The sequence below is a fragment of the Colobus angolensis genome, unplaced genomic scaffold, assembly GCF_000951035.1.
Source record: "Colobus angolensis palliatus isolate OR3802 unplaced genomic scaffold, Cang.pa_1.0 Scaffold59, whole genome shotgun sequence".
In the NCBI taxonomy this organism is placed as follows: Eukaryota; Metazoa; Chordata; class Mammalia; order Primates; family Cercopithecidae; genus Colobus; species Colobus angolensis.
In genome coordinates this window covers 5,700,479-5,715,739 of record NW_012119487.1, presented here as the reverse complement: position 1 = coordinate 5,715,739, position 15,261 = coordinate 5,700,479, and the positions used below count along the sequence as shown (strand labels likewise).

Genomic DNA, 15,261 nt, shown 5'->3' with positions numbered 1-15,261 from the left:
GTGATGACCTCTTAGACCAGAGGAGACCCAAGTCCCCTACTACAAACAGCAAGACGTAGACATCTCACCTCGTGCTTAAGCTTCAATAAGCTTTGAAAATGGCAAGTGATGTTAATAACAGGTTACATACAGATCTGTCCCGTGGGGAGTGTGTGTTCAACATCTGTCAGTTGAGCTGCAGTGGAAAAAAGATTGAGAACTGCTGTTGCAGAAGGGTTCAGGGAAGCAACCCCTCATCAGAACACTGAACACACACATTGATTCATTTATTCAACAACTCCTGAGAACTTCCTATGTGCCAGGCCTGATATACCATTCATTTTTATATCCTAAGCCCAATATAATGTGTGTACATAGCAAGAATTAGTTGATGCTTATTGATTACATGCATGCATTTATCTTGTTTATTGAGTCTCAATGCAAGTTTACTGAACCCTGGAAATCTTCAATTCCTTCCCCTTTCCTAAGCCTAAAATCTATGAAACTATTAAAATTGTAGGCCAGTCCCTTTGCATTTCTCTTCAGTTGTCTGTTTTAATCCTTCAGGTGCTGTCAGTGGCATGCCCAAACCCAAAGCTGGAAGAGGAATAAATTACAAGTGGTCAAGGTTGCATCCTTTTGAGCCCAGGACCTGCTAGTAAGCCGAGAGGGTTCTCTGGCCCTAATCTAGCCAAGCACCATGGAGAGAATCAGCGCCTTCTTCAGCTCTGTCTGGGACACCATCTTGAGCAAACACCAAGAAGGCATCTACAACACCATCTGCCTGGGAGTCCTCCTGGGCCTGCCACTCTTGGTGATCATCACACTCCTCTTCATGTGTTGCCATTGCTGCTGGAGCCCACCAGGCAAGAGGGGCCAGCAGCCAGAGAAGAACAAGAAGAAAAAGAAGAAGAAGAAGGATGAAGAAGACCTCTGGATCTCTGCTCAACCCAAGCTTCTCCAGATGGAGAAGAGACCATCACTGCCTGTTTAGTTAGGCAGGAAGCAGAGGTGTTTCCTTTCTGGGGCTAAGCCTCCTTCTGATCACACACAGACATTTCAGGAACCCCTGAAATGATGCACTTTGTCTACAGAGTAACTGCTCAACCAAGGAACAAACCTCAGACTAAGTGTCCCAGTGGAGGGCAGTCCCAGGGACCACGTGGACAATTCTTGGATACTGTCTTGGCAGCTATGTGTCCAATAGCAGTGCTCCTTACTGCAGACCCAGGCATGCCTCCCACCTGTCTCTGGCATACCCCATATGCAAAAGCACAAAGAACATTTATCCATACATCTTGATATGGTTTCCAAGTGTGTGCGCATCCACATAACACACACACACACAAATTCAGGCAACAGGTACATGGGCAAGTATATTCTGCTCATCAAATGGTCATTGGCTATGTACTTTGTTCAGGGAAGTACATTATCTATAATCACAAAAATGTCTCACGGGAAAGCCTTGCCAGACTCAGACACATGTATACAAATTCATAACCAGCAAGGCCCCCATACACCATCTGTTCCATAAACCACTCAGGTTAGATATGCATGCTTTCCTATTTCTATCTCTACACATAAACTTTTACTGGAAGTACTCATAATTGGACATTCCAGCAACCTGCTACAGTCCCCACCCCTGTATGTCTTGATACAGACACACCAAGTTTATGTGCCTCTGACCCCTCACTTGTGCCAAGATGTTTAAAGTGTGATGGTTCAAAATTCATTGAAAGCTCTTTTCTTGTAACTCATGACAAGGTCCATCCTCATTGTCACTGAGAGGTGTTTAATGTGGTCCAAGACCTCTCTTTGAAACATGAGCCCCCGAAACCACTCAGCAAAGTGCCTTTCTCCAAGCAAGAACAAACAGCTCTTGGTAGTGACTACTAGAAAGCTATGGAAGCCCACTCATTTATGTCAGTGGACTGCAATTGTGTACCTGTGCAATGTATGTTTTACAGATGGAAAGGGTAAGGAGATGCTACACCTGAGCTAGGTATCTCCTATATAACCAAAGTTTCCAGCGGGGAAGGAACTAGACAATCATCAGGACAGTCTCACAGAAGGCAACACTGGAAGTGATGTCATAAGGTTGTAATGCGTGCATGGTATGGCACAGGTGGGATGCAGAGGTAATGGAGTTTAAATGAAAGTAGGATGAAGCTATAAAGAGGTTTATTTATATTTATCTTGAAGCTCAGGCAAGTGCCTTGCACACAGTAGGTACTTATAACTGTCTGTGGTTACTGTTGGATATGTGATGTTGTTAAGGGTAAGCTTGTAATACCTCACCAATTCTCCCCAAGTGATCTTCTAAGTGAGCCCACTAATTGCTGCAATGGATGAAATTGGGTGTTTAATGCTGCAGGAGGGTACACGTAGGTGACACGTGTGCCCTGAGGTATGTGAGGACATGTAAATTAGATCCACAGTGAGCTGAGGAGGGCTTTGCCCACCAGAGAGCGGCTGGGAAGCAGAGTTAATCCGCTGATAGGATGAACTGGTTGGTATTTTGATTGTATTGTGACTGTATTGCAAAGATGGACAATTCACTCCTCGGCAGCAAGTTGTGCTCTAGAAGTTTATTTGCAAATATGCTGGGAAGCTCTCTTGAAGTATTTTCCCAAGGAAGCTATTCTACACAGTGGCAAAATTGCTATCTAATTAATAATGTAGCTACACTATGATATTTATAGTAGCAAAAAACTGAATTCTATAAGATTGCATTAAAGGAAAGATATATTCTATTTGCTCACTTGGGCTGCCTGGTACTCACCTGCCCTCCAGGTGTACTTTAGGCCCGTGGAGGGTGGGCATTTAGTGGTGACCCTTGCACCAGGGTTTTCTAACAGATGACCCTGTGAATCATCATTCAAACCTGCATATATTTTACAGGCAGTCGCATTTGCCCTCTCACCGTATATGGCTGTAAACTGCCTGAGCGCTCAGGCCTCCCACTCATCAACCCCTTTGACCACAGAAAGAAGCACTCTGGTTCTCTATCCCCTTGCCATATAGAGAGGTTTTCATGGAGCCTCTGGCTGTGCCCTCCACATAACTTGCCATCTGCCTGCACCAAACCCAGGGATGTGGGAGATGTCTCCCCACATCTCCCACTGCTCACCAGGACAAGCTGCCCTTCCTGTCTCCACCTCTCAGTCCCCCTAAAATGGATGGCTGGGGAGACGTGGAGGCTGACAGCTGAGACATGGTGTCCGATATGATCTAGGAGGGCGGATCACCGGGATCCGGGACCATACAAGTAACATGGTTTCCATGGCAACTGCTTGCTCCTTTGAATTAAGACAGCAGTCAGTTGTCATTGCCATGACAAGGCCTCTATCTCCAGGCACAGTGGCCCTGCTGTCTTCTAATCCAATGGACTTGCTGTCATGCCAGGCGTGAAACACCCAGGACCTCACTTCTCAGTCACTTCCACAGCCTATGACTCAGAAGAGCCAAACCCAGAATGGGGCCTCTCTTTTCCTCACCACAGCCTCCCCTGACAAACATTTCATGGTGTAACTAGAGGAGTCCCAGCGCAGGATCGGCCTTAAAAGTTTTGTTAAATAAACAGGTGCATGAAAGGAGCCTAAGGCCATTTGTTGGTGTCCACTCTCTTCTTTCCACTTCCTTCTCATCTTTTTCTCCGTGTTTTATGCTTCTCTGATTCCCTCTTCTGCCTGCACCAGGCCAGCCCCAGCCCTTTATTCCTCTCCATTTTCACTCCTTCCAGCCTCTGTCCCTGAACTGCCACTGGCAACCCACGGGACCTCAGAACCAGAGACTGCTTGACTCATCTGGGGAGGTTAAGTTCACGGGGGACAAAAAAAAGGATTCCTAAAGAAGAGGCTTCCTAGACCAGCACAGGCTCGAGAAAGAGATCCCCTAGGCCTGGACTTCTCCGGCCGGCGGCCAGAGGAGGCCTTTCCCCATTGCTCAATGGATTCCATGTTTTCATTTCTCAGGGGGAGCAGGGAGGGAGAAAGGTAGAAAAATGGCAGTCAACTTTCCAAGAAAAATATAAATGGTCCAAGCTGTATAGTATTTGTCAGTATTTTTTTTTCTGTAAAATTCAAACACACACAAAAGAAAAACTTATTTAAATAAAATACTTTGAAAAGTCTTGATGGAATCAGACGGTTACTTTCTCAACATTAGGTATTACCCCCACTCAGACATCACTCAGAAATGATTGATGCAGGGACTCTCTGTGACATAAATGTCCCAGCCCTCCCTGGTCACTGCCTTCACCATGGTAGAGTCATAGGTCTGAGGACCAGGAATGTGGCTGTCTCACCCTTGCTTGCAAAACAGATGGCCTTGGAGACCAGACTCCCTCAGAGGTGCCAGCTACAGGAAAAATACACTGATGTTCCTTGGCAACACTTAGAGAACTTTCCGTCAATGAGGTCCATCAATGGCTTCTTAAAGGAAAAGGGGGGAAATAGCAAAAACCTAAGGAGAAACGGATCTTTGAGTTAAATCCAGTGTTGGGAAGGAAGGAATCAAAAACCTCTATAGTAGCCACTAGGGCAAAACGTGTGCGTATGTGTGTGTACACTGTCCAATATGGTTCAATATGGTACCACTAGCCACATGTGACTATTTAAATTCATTGAAATGAAATAAAGGTACACTAGCTCAGCTACGTCTGCCATATTTTTTTTTTTTTCTCCTGAGATGGAGTCTTGCTCTGTCACCCAGGCTGGAATACAGTGGTATGATCTCAGCTCACTGCAACTTCCACCTCCTGAGTTCAAGCAATTCTCATGTCTCAGCTACCTGAGTAGCTGGGATGACAGGCATGTGACACCATGTCTAGCTAATTTTTTTTTTATTTTAGTAGAGATGGGGTTTCACCATACTGGCCAGGCTGGTCTTGAACTCCTGGCCTCAAGCGATCCACCTGCCTCAGCCTCCCAAAGTACTGGGATTATAGGCATGGGCAACTGCGCTTGGCCATGCCAGCCACAACTCAAGTGCTCAGTAGCCACACGTGGCTAGCGGCTGCCATCCTGGACAGCACAGGTCTATGATCTTGTTGGGGGCAGAGTCAAACACCTGGGTAAAACACCCATACTGACTGGATTTCAAGGAGGGCTTAGGAAGGAAGGCCTAGAGCACAGGTGGACTCTTTCCCTTATCTCCCCCAAGGCAGATTATGTCTGTAGTTCCAGATGAGTTCATTCCTGGGCTCTCTTCCCCATCACCACACAGTCATGACAACCAGAGAACAGAGACTCCTCATTCAGCTCCCTGTTCATCCACCCAGAACATTGCTAAACTTTCCAGTGCAGAGGAGGAACTGATGCTCAGAAACCATCTGAGAGGGGAGCAGCTGCTGCACACCTGAGGGGATGCCGGTGCTCAATGCCCGCAGCCCCACCCGCCCTGGCTCCATCCTGGCCTTGGGGTATAATACGGATTTGGACAATGCCATCACGCCATTAGCATTCTCAACTCACCACAGCACTCTGCGCTGGCCCCTTGCCCTTTGACCTTAGTAGTATTTCCTAATTCAAAGTCACAGGTTTACAAGACTGAAAAAAAAAATCCCTTCAACCTGCTTTCTGTCTGTCATAGACTCAAAGGGGTGTTTTCAAACACCTATGTGCGCAACACCACACTAGATTTATTCAGGAATGGCTGTGACTGTGTACCTCCAGCCCTCTTTTGAGGCTGTTCATCCGATTAACATTTCTGACTGTTTACTATATGCCAAGCACACTAGGTGCCAGTGATACTAAGTTGTCCTAGAGGGGCTCAGAACCTGGTAGGGGGGCACAGACAAGCAAACAGACCATTACAAGACTGTGGTCATTCCTTCCTTAGAGGGAAGCTCCCAGGCTGGCTTCAGGACAGGCCAAGGGAGATCGCCAAGGAGGTGTCCAGAGACTTGCACAGGAAGAAACTGAGAAAGGAGGGCCCCAGGTGCACAGTCTACAAAGTGCAAGTGCACCCTGGAGTAGTGATGCAGGCAGACAGGGGGACCCTTCAGAAGCCATCGGGGCTCTCTGGAGACCATAGGTGCAGTGGGCTAGGACTCAGGACTAGGGTTGTCCCAACCCTGATGCTAACTCCAATTCTCACTAGTTATGTAATTGAGACCCATGGCTCAATCTCTCTGTAAGACTTACCTGCTAAATAAAGCTAATGAGAGTAACTACCTCATAGGGAGCATTACATGATCGTGTGTATAAAGCATTTAGCACAGGACCTGGCTTATATTAAGTGCCCAATAAATGTTACTTATTATTATTAAGGATTGAAGGAAAATCATGAGACAGCTGTGTCCTAGGAGTCAAAGAAAAAGAAATTTCCAAGAAGAAAGTAACAGTCCATAGAGTCAAATGACGCAGTAAATCGAACAAGATAGGGATCGAAAATAATTTGCATTTTCTATTCCCCATGCTGTGATGTGTTCCCTAATTTCACCACATACTGCACTATCTACAGGATTACCAATACTGCATGGACTAAGGTCTCCAGATTTGCAGTATGTGACAGGCGAGGCTGCCTAATTATCTGTCCCGCCTCTGCCCACAACCAAGTCGCCCTAGCGTGACAGTGCCACCTGGTGGCCAGATCAGGAGAAAGCGTGAGTCAACATCTTATTCACCTTAGAAGTGTTTCCTGTAGAACATCCATCTAGCTAGTTCACTTGTTCTCAAATTAAATGTGCAAAAGAGTCACAGGGCTTTATGTGAAATTCATAAATCTGTCAGGGTCTGGAATGCCATGCTCATGTGACATATGGGGGATTTCCAAAAATCATAGGTCTCAATTGTCGTTACAAACATATTTTGGTGAAGTGTTCCATATATAGCCTCACTACAGTAAAGCTTCCCTAACCACACACGTCTTGCCCATTGCAGTAAGACCAGACTACATTATAATTGTGTGTTTCTTCTATTTTCAGCACCTCACCCCTATTTTGACCCCCATTAGAAATAGCCTTTATGAGATTATGACTGTCTTATTCACTATTATATCTTCAACACCTCGCATGGAGCCTGGTACATACTATATGCTAAATAAATGTGTTGATTGGGGAAAAATAAACACTGAGGTGTTTCTTAAAAATGCAAATTCCCTGTTTCTCCTGCCCTTTTGGCTGATTATTAAGTCTAGGGTGATGCTAGACAACCTGCTCTAATAAACGCTAGGTCAATGCAGGTGGTCCCTGAACTACACCTTGAGAAATACTATCTAGATATTCAAAACAACAAAAGAAACGTATATGGTCAAATAAGTTTGCAAATACTGCATAGTATAACTTTCCGACTTCACGCCCTTGGGATCTGCAATGCATTTATCACATTAAAGTTTCTAGCAGGTGATATCATAATTTGGTTCAACTCCACTTAAAATTTCCCCAAATTTATTTAACCATAAGCCTTTTTTTTTTTTTAGCACATCTGGAGGAACAAAGGTTCCAGGGGGCACCATTTGGGAAATGGTGCCACGGAGGGCTAGTGCCCACTCCAGGCATTCTCTGCTCCTGTCTACCATGGAGGGCTGGTGTGCACTCCACGCGTCCTCTGCTCCCGTCTTCCATGGAGGGCTAGTGCACCCAGGCATTCTCTGCTCCCGACTTCCATGGAGGGCTAGTGCCCACTCCAGGCATTCTCTGCTCCTGTCTACTATGGAGGGCTGGTGCGCAATCCACACATCCTCTGCTCCCGTCTTCCATGGAGGGCTAGTGCCCACTCCAGGCATTCTCTGCTCCTGTCTACCATGGAGGGCTGGTGCGCACTCCACGCGTCCTCTGCTCCTGACTTCCATGGAGGGCTAGTGCACACTCCACGCATCCCCTGCTCCCGTCTTCCATACAGGGCTAGTGCGCCCTCCAGGCTTCCTCTGCTCCTGACTTCCACTACAGCCTCAGTCAATGTCATCTCCAGAGGAAACTCTTTCTGCAATGTACACAGATTTTCACTAACCTTTATGAACCTTTCTCTTTTACTCTTCCCTTTCTCTTTCTTCCATTTGCAACCCATAATAATCCTGTTGGTGACTGTTCATAGCAAATATGCTTTAGAGCTGCTAAAGAGACATCTCCATCAAAAGGAAAAAAGAGAAAAAGATTTAAATGAAAATATGAAGACTGAAAATCCAAGCCCACTATTCTACCATTCCAGAGTGCCTTCATACATAAAAACCACTTTAATTATTTCACCTGATTCTCGCTTTATAAGTGAAGAAAACAAGGCCCAGAGAAGGTAAGCCAGTTTACCCAAAACTGGAATAGAAACCCACGCCTTCAGACTCCTACCCCAGTGTTCCTTCTGCATATCAGGCATCGAGATCCAGGTCAATCTGATCCTGGCTCTTAAAAGACTGTTGAACTTGTAGACGCATCTCCCTTGAGTTGGAAACTTACAGAACACAATCAAGGGCCTGCCCATAAGCCTTGAAAGTGCCCAAATGTCTCCTTTATATGTCACACAGCAAGCCTCATCTGCCTCTTTCTCCTTCTCTAAACCTAACTTTCTTCACTGACCAAAATAAAGAACTGTTTCCATGCCATTTTCTTTCTTTCTTTTATTTAAATTACAGTACCGCAATACTATTCTTTTCTATTTTTCATTATATATACACAGCAACTCATCTATGTTGTAGAGTAAACAGAGTTTTATGGGCTAACCTGAGAACCTACCTTCTTTATATAGTATTAGAATTGGAACTCAAATCATTTCACCCACAGAAACAGCCAACTTACAGAAGGAATTGGAGAAGTGAATTCATTTGCAAACTAGGAGCTGCCTGAAATCCCTCCCAGGGGTGCTCCCCTTCACCTTTCATCAGGCTGACAACCTCCATCCGCCTTTCCTCCCCAGCAGCCCACTACGCCGGGTCTGGGTCTGGGGATAGAGTCCAATCTCACCAGGCAATCTCCTCAAGGTTGTTCGCAGTTATTTTTTGCGCATTAGTCCAGCAAGAACCCTGCCTAGAAACCACCAAGTGCAGGCCCAATGCTAAGCTGTACCTCACCGATCGACTCTCCAGATAGCATCACCCAGAAAAGAGAAAAGTGGGGACCTAGCCCCCAGACCTCCTCTTTATAGAAGAGAGAAGTGGCGCTGAAATGAGAGGCTCCCGACAGCACAACACTGCCATCTCCTGGCCACGCTGAATATAGCAAGCCTCTTGCACTAAGCTGCACGATACCGTCCCAACGGTATTGATCAGCTCCGTATTGACATGAACTCTCCTCCTGATCCCCTCCGCCACCCTAGCGATGAGCTTGAGGTAATGACTTATTTTTTTTTTTTTTTTGAGACGGAGTTTCGCTCTGGTTGCCCAGACTGGAGTGCAATGGCTCAATCTCGGCTCACTGCAACCTCTGCCTCCTGGGTTCAAGCCTTCTCCTGCATCAGCCTCCCCAGTAGCTGGGATTAGTGGAGGGCCTTTTCCATCAGCTGGCTAAATTTCACCACGAGTTTCTCGCTGTTATACTTGTTTTTCCTTCTGCCATGCCATCCCTTCATCTGCATGTTCCCTGTCCACATCTCTTCACACACCACACCTGGCCTTTTTCCTTCCGTGATCACAGTTTCTGGAGGCATTTTCTATCTTTCTCCTCAGCATCTTCAGCATTTCCTGGCTTTAATCATCTTGAAATCCCTGAGAATTCAAATTTTAAACGCAGAGCTTTTGATCTCATTTGACAAACATAAATTCTGGGGCCCTATTCCCAGAGGAAGCCACTGTCAGGAACAACCAGTTCTAAGCTCTGACATGAAAAGACCCATCTCTTGCCTGTACCACCCATCCTCCTCAAAGCCCCCCATTCCTTCTTCCTGCATATCTCACCAATCTAGGCCCTCCTCCCCTTCTCCACCACTTCTGCCACAGGCCAAGGAAGTGATGACCACTTGCCTGAACTATCACAGTAGCACTCAACTTGCCTGTGCGTCCTTATCCTTCCTCCAAAACTTCCCTCAACACCCCCAGCCCTGTTCTCTATCCCATCACCAGACTGATATTTCCAAAATATGCATCTGACCTTGTCACTCTGAGGTTTAAAAACCTGTGTGTTCCCCACTTTCCACACGCTTTCGTCTGAGCAGTGGCTCTCAACCGTGGTCTATGTTGGAATCCTTGGGGGCACTTTAGGAAGCTCAGGTGCACAGAACTCACCTGAGACCCACTGGAGCAGAGCCTGTGGAGGGGAGGCGAGCTTCTGTACCCATGGAGGCCCCCCCACTGACAGGTAGTGGGCACTGAGAACCATAGTACTGGCCAGGCAAAGGAAGAATCCCCACCCATCTCACCAGCCTGTCTCCCCACCAAGCTCTCCTCACCCCAGTAAGAAACCACTTTGCCCCCTCAGACACGCCACACTCCACGCTTTCTCTTCCTTGCTGCCAAGTCTCCTGTACCCGATGGGCCCCACCCCCCTCGGGCCTCTGGTTTCTCCCCTCCGGAATTCATCCTTCCAGACTTAAAGCTGACATCACATCCCCGTGAAGCTCTCTCCCTTGGCACCCCTGGCAGGATGAGTCACCCCGACTCTGCCCAGTGTTCAGTCCACCTCCCTGTGGACTCACTCTCCCCGGGTTGTTTCCGTGGCTGCCTCTGCCACCACTCCAAGAGCTGCTGGAGGGCTGCATTTGTGTTCTGTTCATCACTGTCTTGCTCGTGTCCTGCATAAAAGCCAACACTTTGGAAACTTTACCAAGACTTCTGTCTTTGCATCTACCCTAGTGCCTGGCTTGCAGCCTGTCCCTTCTATGAGAGCTTTTGTTTGCTTTAGTTTGTCCTAAAGGGTAGAAATCGTTCCTATTAAGCTTCAAAACCTTGATGGCTCATAACCTGGTTCTAAGAAAATGGACTCTCTCTAAAAAGCAGGTCTATCCAGAAACTCATTCCACGGGCCTATATTCAGCTACCAGATGGGAAGTTGTGAGCACTGGTCACGTCAAAATGAGGTTAGGCATGGAAGTTTCCAGTTGGAATGTTCTCCTCAGTCAGACAAAGTCCCCTTGAAAATGAGTTTCTCCCAACTTCCTTCCTGGTCCCCAGCAGAACCTCTGAAAGGTCAGCTGAGGTTTTCGTCACCCGCTCCTTTGTGCACCATGGGTCCTACAGGCAAAAGAATGTAAGAAATAGCTCCTGTTTCCCAAAAGTCCTCCTCTTGGCCAGTGGTGGAGAAACCCTGGGGTCAATGAACACAGGGGTGTGCATTTTCTAATTTGCTACCATCACAGACTCCTCCAAAGCAAAAAGACCACCAGCAGCTCTCTCACGCCAGAGCTACTCAGAGTGGACACCACTCCAGCAGCAGCCCTCGGCCCAGACCCACTTAACCAGAGTGTCTGGGGAAGGGATTCCCCGTAATCCCTGTGTTAACAAGCATGTTCAAAGTTGAGAAGGAGTGCCAACAACCACCATCCTTGGCGCGAAGTTGATCTCTGGGATTTGATCCATTTTGCAAAGGAGGCAGTTTTCTAAAAAGCCTGGACCACTGTGATGAGCCCAAAGCTTCGGAATCACGAAGTTGAGTACTCTACATGCAAACAGGGTCATAGAACAGCAGAAGGGAATTCCAGCCAGGTGCGGCGGCTAGCACCTATAGTCCCAGCTACTTCCCAAGTCGAAGCTGGAGGATCATTTGAAGCCAGGAGTTCAAGACCAGCCTGGGCAACATAGCGAGAGCTGCTATATATCTATAGAGACAGATATAGATAGATATAGATATAGATATAGATATAGATATAGATATAGATATAGACGTATAGTTGGGCATGGTGGCACTCACCTGCAGTCCCAGCTACTTGGGAGGCTGAGGTGGGAGGATTGCTTGATTCCAGGAATTCAAGGTTACAATGAGCTATGACCACTTCCCTTTTTTTAAATTCCCTTTATTCTTCCTCACAACACCAGAAATTAAAAGGGAGAGATTTACACTGCTTTCCTCACACAGCCTGGGTGACAGTGAGACTCCATTTCTATTAAATAAAACAATAAAAAGCTAAAAAAATGTTTTTAAAAGAAGAGAATTTGAGGAGAAGACTTGGAACTGGCAAGTTGTGCAGACAGACCTTTAAGACAGATGAGGAGACCAGCCTGGGTAAGATAGCAAGACTCCATCTCTACAAAAAAGTTAAAAAATTAACTGGGCACAGTAGCATGTGCCTGTAGTCCCAGGTACTCAGGAGGCTGAGACGGAAGGATTGCTGGAGCCCAGGAGTTCAAGGCTTGCAGTGAGTCTTGGTCATGTGACTACACACAGCAGCCTGCATGACAGAGGGAGACCCCATTCAAAAACAAAAAAAGACAGACAAGGAAATTAGCTCAGGCTCAGGCCCTGACAAAGTTAGATCAAGACTAGGAGAAATCTGGTCAATCTCTGTAAACATCTCCTCCTCAGAGAGGCTTCATAGTCCAACACCATGCAACACCCTCATCTTCTCATCCTACTTTTTCTTTCATGACACTTCCTACTTCTTGTAACTACACATTTTTTTTTCCTTTTTTTTTGGATGGAGTTTCACTCTTGTTGCCCAGGCTGGAGTGCAATGGCGCGATCTCGGCTCACTGCAACCTCTGCCTCCCAAGTTCGAGTGATTCTCCTGCTTCAGTCTCCCTAGTAGCTGGGATTACAGGCATGCGCCATCACGCCCAGCTAATTTTGTATTTTTAGTAGAGATGGGGTTTCTCCATGTTGGTCAGGCTGGTCTCAAACTGCCAACCTCAGGTGATCCGCCCACCTAGGCCTCCCAAAGTGCTGGGATTACAGGCATGAGCCGCCACGCCCAGCCGTAACTACACATTTATTTGTTGTTTAATGTCAGCCTCCACCACGAGAATATTAGCACAAGGACAGGATTATGATGTTATGTCCTTGATTAACACCAATGCTTAGAATGGAACTTGGCACATAATAGGGCTTCATCTCCATTTGTTGAATGAGTGAATGTAAACAAATGAATGAATGACAGCACACAAGCTCCATTAATACAAGGATAGTGTCTATCTTGCTCACCTCTGTTTCCCCAGGCACACTGCCTGATACAAAGCAGACAAACACTTAATTAACTCTGGCTGAATCAATTAATAACATGCAGGTACATTTTTTCATTGTCAGTGTCAGCACTAAAACTGTATTTCACTGAGACCACTCATTGTCAGAGCAAGCAGTTACCATGGCATTGCTCAGTGTGTGTGTCTGGGGAAGGAAGGCAACAGGCGGGTGCTGAAGACTTTAAAGGTTGACAGACACGGTTTCAGGAGTATGGTTTGACACTTACCCAGAGGTTAAAACGTGGAGACACCTAGGCAATAGACTACACCCTTGTCCTGGAGGAGTATGGCAGCTTTCAGGGCATTGCCTTCCTTCCCATTCACTTGCTTCTGTATTCTAAATACCATTATTTCCCATCATGCAAATCAGAGTACACAGCCAACCAAATTCCATTACAATGCACAAATTGCACTTAGGTTCAATTTAGAATTCAAGGGCACTTACGTGGGGGGAAATAACACAAGGCAATTTTTTCTTTGTTTGTTTTAAATCAAGGGGTTTATTATTTTTTTCTTCAATAGGAATTTAAGTTACTTCATTGGTCATGACTTTGCTACAGAAAACCCTCCAAAATGATAGAAAATAAGCAAAAAGGATCTGATCTTGCCACCTCTGATCAAACAGTAAGACTCATGGTGCTGAGCACTCCCAGAAAACCCAGGGCTCCAATAGTGCGGGACGGGGAAAAGAGAGAGTCTGAAGCCTGGTAGGCATGAACGGGAGTTGCAGAAGAGTCTTTGGGAGGAATCAATTATCAAGAGAGTCAAATTATTCAAAGTTGAAATGAGTGAGAATTTATTCACAACATATGCAGTTCTATGGATGCAATTATGCAAATGACTGAAAAGAGGGCGCTTAAAAATAGCAGTAAGGCGGCAGCTTTGGTCTCCAGCATGCTGGATACTAGTCAAAACTTAGCTAAACGTGAGTCGATCTTAGCCCCTTTTATTCGCTTTATTCTTTCTCATAACACCAGAAATTAAAAGGGGGAGGTTCACACTGTTTTCCTAAAAACCCAGTGGGAAAAGAGTTGACAAACGTCCGGTTGCCTCAGCCCTAACCCCTGGGTCATGAGAACCCCTCCTCTGTGCTTCTTTCCAGGGAAAAGATTTGCATTAGCAGAGCTTTAAATACATAGATGTAAATTTCCAGAGATTTCCAATTGGTGAAGTGCTGGGAGATTCCTTCTCTTGCCCTAATCCAGTATATTTGTTGCCGAAGATAAGCTGAGAAACTTTGCCGTTCCAGTACTGTCTTTCCTACGCTTACTGTGTAACTACTGTTTTGATTTTCAAGACCCTCATAAAGATGGGCAAAAATGCAGGTGAGAGGGAAGGAACCTCCATGGCTTGAAGCTTGGTGACATGATTTGTTCTCTGGGCTATCAGGCGATCCCAGAACCCAGAGGCTCTGAGCACTCCCAGACCCCAGTCATGACTACCTACCCCGCCCCCAGCTCCCACAGCTGGTGGTGTCTCCTGCGAGGACTGCTCACATGGGCCATCAGAACGTTCGCAGCCTTCCTCCCAGCGTCCGCTTCTTTCTGCCCAGGACAGGCTCCTTGCTGTAGCCATGAGGGCGGATTTTCAACTCCACGTAAGGAATGGAGAATTCATGTCCTTTCCAAGGCTCCCAGTTCACCCCCTACATAAAATAAATAAATAAATAAATAAATAAATAAATAAATAAATAAATAAATTAAATAAAGCCACATCAAGAAGAGGCTCTTGGGAGGAGGGCAGGGTGGGTTATGGTACAAAGGAATTAATTATTTACCAGTGAAACCACTCCCTCTCTGCTCAGGGGAAAGAGACCGGGGGTGATGAGAAGGGGAGGGCAGGATCCAAACACACACGCCCTCTGCTGGGTAGTTGGGGTTAGACTGGCTGAGGACTTGGAAGATTTGGAAGCTGGCGGTCTCTATGGTGGGAGCAAGGGGGTGTGAGCCCAGGAGGTGGGTGAGGCCAGAGCAGCCACAGAGACAACACAGGGGTCAACCGGGCCGGCAACGGGCAAATTATCTTTGCTTCTTTCTTTTCCTTTCCAAAAAATTAAAGGCAAAAATAAACATATTAATTGGCCAATTGTGTAAAATCATTTTCAATTTAGACTGTTTAGATACTAGCTCTGGAGTAACAAATAGCCTGCTGAACACTAAATTTCATTTTATGTCTTTTGACTGGTGAGTGCAATAATATTTAATTCACTTAATAACCTTGCAACCTGGCCAATAAAAAGCCCAA

General features: G+C 46.2%; 2 protein-coding genes across 8 annotated transcripts in view; one reads left to right on the top strand and one right to left on the bottom strand.

Annotated features, from left to right (window-relative positions):
* Positions 1-4,108, top strand: part of KIAA0040 (KIAA0040 ortholog) — a 34,202-nt gene extending 30,094 nt beyond the window's left edge. For all 7 annotated transcript variants that reach the window (XM_011962371.1, XM_011962367.1, XM_011962368.1 and 4 more), the window contains one exon: positions 547-4,108. In XM_011962371.1, the coding sequence (XP_011817761.1) occupies positions 680-973 (294 nt within the window). In that variant the 5' untranslated portion in view covers positions 547-679 and the 3' untranslated portion in view covers positions 974-4,108. The remainder of the gene's footprint in view (positions 1-546) is intronic.
* Positions 4,109-13,789: 9,681 nt separating this feature from the next.
* The window catches only part of TNN (tenascin N), a 71,224-nt gene continuing 69,752 nt past the window's right edge, over positions 13,790-15,261 (bottom strand). The window contains exon 19 of the mRNA XM_011962364.1: positions 13,790-14,662. Coding sequence (XP_011817754.1) covers positions 14,522-14,662 — 141 coding nt within the window. The 3' untranslated portion in view covers positions 13,790-14,521. The remainder of the gene's footprint in view (positions 14,663-15,261) is intronic.